General features: G+C 47.6%; 1 protein-coding gene across 1 annotated transcript; it reads left to right on the top strand.

The window, feature by feature from the left end:
* Window positions 1-755: 755 nt before the first annotated feature.
* Window positions 756-4,083, top strand: LOC127315219 (putative clathrin assembly protein At5g57200). The gene is made up of 11 exons (XM_051345727.2): window positions 756-1,110; window positions 1,229-1,602; window positions 1,710-1,802; window positions 1,947-1,997; window positions 2,081-2,146; window positions 2,236-2,301; window positions 2,411-2,491; window positions 2,609-2,689; window positions 2,982-3,167; window positions 3,295-3,492; window positions 3,589-4,083. The coding sequence occupies exons 1-11, from the start codon at window positions 942-944 to the stop codon at window positions 3,901-3,903; spliced, it is 1,680 nt and encodes a 559-aa protein (XP_051201687.2). The 5' UTR covers window positions 756-941; the 3' UTR covers window positions 3,904-4,083.
* The last annotated feature ends 2,678 nt before the right edge of the window (window positions 4,084-6,761 follow it).

Raw genomic sequence — 6,761 nt, 5'->3', positions numbered from 1 at the left:
CGCTCGAGCGGGAATGGCTCGGGAGGAGCGACAATGAGATTGGATTTATTTTTTCCACTTCATTATTTTTTTTAGTAGTAGTGATATCGGTTTTGATGACATCTTATATTATATATGGAACATGGTGAGCATTTCTTTCTTATTTTCTGAATTTCTTTGTTTGGTTTCTAATCTTACTATCTCAATTTTCTGGATAGTCTTAGTGTGTCCTTTATGTGGAGAAACTCAATTCGGCTCCCGGGTGCATATGTTTAAGTTTGACACGAAATTCATCTCAATTAGGCATCTGACATTGTCAATTAAAATTGTTTGAGAACCAAACTTGAGGTTGGGTGGTTAGGGGGTGGTTGAACCCAGCCCACCAAAATTCAAACCCCAGGTTTAACATATATGTGTCTCATAAATGTGAAATGTTTTTTTTTCAGTTGGAGGCGACGTTCCCGTCGATAGCGAGGGGTCTATGGTGACTTCGTCAATTTCAAGTTTCGATCCGCCGGCTATGTCTTTTGGAGGTGCGCTCATAGGGGTAGGGCGTGCGTGCATACTTTTATATAAGGGTAAGTGTATGCGCGTGAATGTAATTTTGTAATGTGTTTCTCAAGAAAAAATTGTTTAATAAAAAATTGAAATGTAGAAACCTACTCTCCATCCGGTCAAGCGAAAAAACAACTGTGTGTTCACATTTGCAAATAGGCGGGCAATCAGGGGTCCTGTGTCATTTTTGGAAGAAAATAACATGTAACACAGAAGCCAAAATAGGAATAGGAATTAATTTAAATCCGTTCGCCCGCGAGTGCACAAGCACTTCTCGCCACGACGTACGACCAAGCCCGCGCCAACTAGCGACACCAGAGCCGGCTCGGGTTGCCGGCCGGCGACACGACGCCGCCGTCGTCCGTTAGTCCTTTCGCCGGCGCCTACAGCACCGACCATCAAGGAGGATGGGCACGACTTCGATGCAGAAGAGCTGGCGCAAGGCGTGCGGCGCGATCAAGGACTCCACCACCGTCGGCCTCGCCAAGGTCAACAGCAGCCGCGACGATCTGGACGTGGCCGTGGTGAAGGCCACCAGCCACGTCGAGCGGCCGCCCAAGGACCGCCACATCGCCAGTAAGTTTCGCCGCCGGCTGGCCGGCCGGTCACCTCTCCTTCTTGATTCCGCTCAGAGAGATTTCCTGTTCTGACCAATCATGATATCCGCGCCGCCGTGCGGACGTCGTCGCTGCAGGGATCGTCGGCGCCCGCTCCTGCGCCGACGTCTCATACTGCGTCCAGGCCCTCGCCAGGCGCCTGGCGAACACGAGCAACTGGGTGGTGGCGCTGAAGGCGCTGGTGGTGATCCACAGAGCGCTCCGGGACGGCAGCAGCGGCGCGTTCGCGGAGGAGCTTCTGGGCCACGGGCGGCAGAGGGGCCAGACGCTGCAGATGTCCAGCTTCAAGGACGACTCCAGCCACCTGGCCTGGGACTGCTCCGCGTGGGTGCGCACCTACGCGCTCTTCCTCGAGGAGCGGCTCGAATGCCTCGCCGTGCTGCGCTACGACGTCGAGGCGGAGCGACTCAGGCCTCCGGCGCCGGCGGCGTCGGAGAGGGCGCCTCCCAAGGTTTCTGATGCGCTCGCTCGCAGCTTGTTGTTCTGAATTGCTTGGATTTGCCACTGTTTCTGACGCGTCGTCAGTGTTGCGCGGTGATCGGTTGATCTTTTTTTCAGGGGCAGAGCAGGACGAGGAGCCTGGGCAAGGACGATCTCCTGGAGCAACTGCCCGCGCTTCAGCAGCTGCTCTTCCGGCTCGTCGGCTGCCAGGTAGTAGAATTTGTGGTAGAATGTTCCAAGTCTAAAGATTATGATCTGACAGAATTCACGGATGTGTTATGTACTTCTGTGTTATTCCACATTTTCATATACAGTTTTGTTTTTGCAAAATATCATGTTTGAATTTCTTCACAGCCTGAAGGAGCAGCATTTGGGAATTACCTCATTCAGTACGCTTTGGCACTGGTATGCATCTGCAGTTTAATCCCGGTTGTAAATTGCATTGTTCTTATTCATTTAGTTGATGCTACTGCTGACACATTATTCAGGTGATGAAGGAGAGCTTCAAGATCTACTGTGCTGTCAATGATGGGATCATCAACCTCGTGGACGTGGTACTTTTTCTGTGATATTTAATTTTTTTTGGTTTCTAATTGGGTCATTGATCGATCGAGTGTCATACTGACCATTCTTGTCTTTGCAGTTCTTCGACATGAACAAACTCGATGCTATCAAAGCTCAAGACATTTACAGAAGAACAGGAAATCTGGTATGGATACACTCATACCCGTGATCCGTGTTTCCTCTGCATTTTCCCCATGCACATTACTTGTTCATGCAAAACTGAAAATTAAGGCTAATGATCCTTGGAATACCAGGCGAATAGCCTGTCTGAATTCTACGCCATCTGTAGAGGTTTGGAGCTCGCCAGGAACTTCCAGTTTCCTGTTTTAAGAGAGGTAATTAGATTTACTTAAATTTAGCCTTTGGTTGGTTTCACTTCACTGCAATGAAGTATATGCGGCATATGCCGACACCAAAATGTAACTGTTTTATTTTTCTTGCATTTTCCTCAGCCGCCGCCATCGTTTCTTGCGACGATGGAAGAGTACATCAGAGAAGCCCCCAGAACTATGCATGCTGTAAATAAGACCATCGTGAGTCCTTAGTCCCTGGCAAGTATTTCAATATTTTCTCTCCACGCTCCAAAGTGCTTATGAACCACAAAAGGTTCTCAATTATGGCCAGGCTTCGGTCACCACTGAAATCACTGAACTGTCAGTTCAATTTAACAGAAAAAATGAACTAATTTTTCACCAATTTTTCTATTGTGTGGAACTGGACTCGAATTGATTAGAATGACTTTTTTTATTTAAATAAATGTAGTGCAAAATTCAAAATGTGAGCAACACAATCTCCTGTATTTACTGGTATTGTGTAAATTGGCAGGAATATCGGCAGCTGGATTTCGTCGCAGAACAGGAAGAACAGCCAACACCTCAGGCACCCAGCGAGGCCGCGTTCGAAGAACCTGCCGTGGAGGAACCGCTGCCGGAGCAAGTAGAAGAAGAACCCCATCCTGTAGCTGAGGCTGCTGTTGAACCGGAACCTACCACGGCCACTTTCGATTTTCTGGTGAGCTCATGTCACTGTCACTCTTCCAGGGATCATCCATGTAAACTTCCATAATTATAATGATTTTCGCAAATGATATGGGTTGATGAGAATGTTGCACCAACGTGATGTCCCGGTGTCCTTGCAGGGTTTACACGAGGTGAGCTCTGCTGCCGCTGAGCTCGAGGAGAGCAATGCGCTGGCCCTGGCCATTATAGCACCAGGTGGTAGGAGCAACGCATCTCCTGGCGCTGCTTTTGACATGGCTGGATCTTCAGGCTGGGAGCTGGCGTTGGTCACGGCACAGACAGCCAGCAGCGGCAACCAATTGACAGAGATGAAGCTGGTAAGAGAAACCACCGTGTAGCATTTCCATCCATGATGCGTATACTGTCTGTACACTGCATCCATATCCGAACTCATTTCGCGATGGAACTTGCAGGCCGGGGGTTTCGACGGCCTGCTGCTCGAAAGCCTATACGAGGACGCGGCGTGGAGGCAGCAGCAACACCAGGCGACCTACACTACAGATCCTCATGGGGACCCGTTCGCCGCGTCGACAAGCATCGCGCCGCCGACCGATGTGCAGATGTCGACGATGGCACATCAGCAGCAAGAGATGTTTGGGATGCCGTTTCAGCAGCCTCAGTCGTATGCTGGTGCAACTTCTCAGTCCCAGGCCAATCCTTTCGGTGACGCCTACTCTGCTATGTTGCCGCAGGCCCAGGGCAACCCCTTCCAGGGCAGCTTGATCTGAGTATGTCTGATAGAAGTACAAGTCGCAACTAGTAGCTGTGGTGTTGCATGTTGGTAGTAGTACATGATGATTGACTTTATCCCAGAAACTATCGCTATGTACCTAGGTGGCTTTATACACATCAGCAAAGATCATCCATGTAAACTTCCACAATTATAATATTCTCATGAGATTACAAGAGTCCTACACTTCTCCTAATCTTAATGGAAATGACACCCAAGTCTTTCGATTGTTTTGGAAAAAAAAAAGGTTCGCAAGACTAGCAAAGTGGCCGTGCTCTGCAACGGTGACACTTTTGAAAAATATCATGTTTTTTGGGGTGGAGTAAACATATGCACCCGAAAGCTAAATTGAATTTTCCAATTACATGCTACCTTCATTTAACTTTCAAATTTTCACTTGAATAGTCAACTCATAGCTAAGCACACTTCAACGACATAAAAGATGAAATTGTACCGCGTATCAATTCCTAGCAGTTTAGTGGTAATTTTTGAAAGCTATATTCTTTAATTTGAAAGTATAGCTTCTTCCAGTACACCAGCTTCTTTAAATCTTGGACTCCGTACCAGATGAAACTGTAGGGGGTTTTGCCAACGGCGCCAAAAGTTCTTCTCGTTGCTTTTAGAAGCTCCGGAGTGGTGGCAATGGCGAGCAGGGAATGAAGGTAGAAGATGAACAAGTGAGCAGAGGGGCGGATTAACCTTCCATCTCTGTTTATAAAGATATTTGGCTCTCGATTTTGGCCGTTAGAGTCGTGCCGCTAAAAATGGAGATAGATCCGGCCTTACACGTGTCACAAGGGGAGAGAAAACGGCGGCCCACTACCCCCACTACGCACGAGGATCGAGGAAACACCTCGGTCAACACGCAATATTCGGTTTGGACCCACCGGGTCACGTCCCGTCAGTTGCGCTGTAGCAATTGCCACGTTGTTGATGACGTCATCAAAACTATCGGCTCTCCCATAGCGGAGCACCCGAATATATCTAAGACCCTGAAGAAGTCTATGGTATTCGACTCAACTGTTTACAACACATGACTATTGCACGGTCATCCACAGACTCGGGGGCTACTCCCATCGGGAGCGCTGGCCGCGCACCCGATAAAAAGGTTGAAGCCTAGTCGACATAAACGAACTTAGCAGTTTCAGTTCCTACACACAAGGGAGAAATGGACCCGAAGGTTCTTCGGTTGACTCGAAGGTTTCTTCCTAATTACGGACCCGAAGGTTCCAGTGATCTAGGTTCAAGCATGGGGACTCGAATCTGTGTAGGGTAATGTTGTTTTACAGTTAACCAGTTTTGATTTATCGAGTAAACTTGGGCTCTTTACTCCATACCTTACGCATGCTCGACTCGTCAACAATTGCATGTCTTGTACCTTTTGAATATCCAATGGATTGAAAAAATCGGCTGATGACAATTTTAGTCCCTTCCCGAAGCTTCGCTTTAGCTAGTCACTCGGGGGCTACTGATGTGGGCATTACCCTTTGGGTACCCAACATTGCCCTACCTCCTGTGACCCAACAAGGGGCCCATCTGGAGTGTCGCGGACCAAAAAGGTCCAAGACGTCGGTTGCGCGATGGAAATATGGAAGGTGACGGTTTCTTGGAGTATAGGGCAATGAAAGGTTTAAAACGGAAAGATTAGATAGACTGTCTCTGTGTTGTAACCGAATCCGGGCAGGATTCTCGAAACATGGCCTCTTATATAAAGACCAGGAGAGGGCATGCTGTTGTGGGTATACTTCATGGGTATGCCAACGTCGTGGTCTAGATCCGGCAAGTTCGGGTGGTCCACAGATGTTGGTGATGGTATATGGCCCACCGGGCGGCCCAGTTGCTGTTGATTGAAGATGTAGGAAGTCCAGCCCAGGAACAGGAGTCGGATCTCAATCGACCTACGCCAGGAATCGGATCTCAATCGACCTACGCCAGGAGTCGGATCCACAAAGGCGCATGAAGTGTTCGAATCCATGAAGACAAGTTAGGAAGTAGGTGGATCCTTGACGTGTGATAACTCACAAGTATAGGGGATCGCAACAGTCTTCGAGGGAAGTAAAACCCAAATTTATTGATTCGACACAAGGGGAGGTAAAGAATACTTATAAGCCTTAACAACTGAGTTGTCAATTCAGCTGCACCTGGAAAAGCACTAGTAACAGGGGTGATGTGAAAGCAGCAGTAATATGAGAGCAATAGAAACAGTAACACAGCAGCAGTAGCAGTAACACAGAGGCAATGACACCAGAAAATAGTTGATACTACTTCCAATGTCATATAGAACGAGTATATGATGATGAGAGATGGACCGGGGTTCCAGCGATCTACACTAGTGGTAACTCTCCAATAACAAGTGACAAGTGTTGGGTGAACAAATTACAGTTGGGCAATTGATAGGATTGAAATAGCATTAAGATAGAACATCAAGATTATTAATCATGTAGGCATGTTTTCCATATATAGTCATACGTGCTCGCAATGAGAAACTTGCATAACATCTTTTGTCCTACCAGCCGGTGGCAGCCGGGCCTCAAGGGAATCTACTGGCAATTAAGGTACTCCTTTTAATAGAGCACCGGAGCAAAGCATTAACACTTGGTGAAAACATGTGATCCTCATATCGCAGCCTTCCCCTCCGGTTGTCCCAATTTCTGTCACTTTGGGGCCTCGGGTTCCGGACAGCAATATATGCAAACAATTTGTAGATACAATCTAAGCAATAAGTATAGAGCTTAAATCTAAGATCATGCCACTCGTGCATTAGTGACAAGCATTAAACACAACAAGATTGTAGCAACAATAACTTCACAAACTTTATAGATAGACTAATCATAATGTAACAATCCATCGGATCCC

The sequence above is a fragment of the Lolium perenne genome, chromosome 7, assembly GCF_019359855.2.
Source record: "Lolium perenne isolate Kyuss_39 chromosome 7, Kyuss_2.0, whole genome shotgun sequence".
Classification (NCBI taxonomy): Eukaryota; Viridiplantae; Streptophyta; class Magnoliopsida; order Poales; family Poaceae; genus Lolium; species Lolium perenne.
The sequence above is the reverse complement of the archived record's forward strand: the minus strand, read 5'-3'. Positions and strand labels throughout refer to the sequence as shown.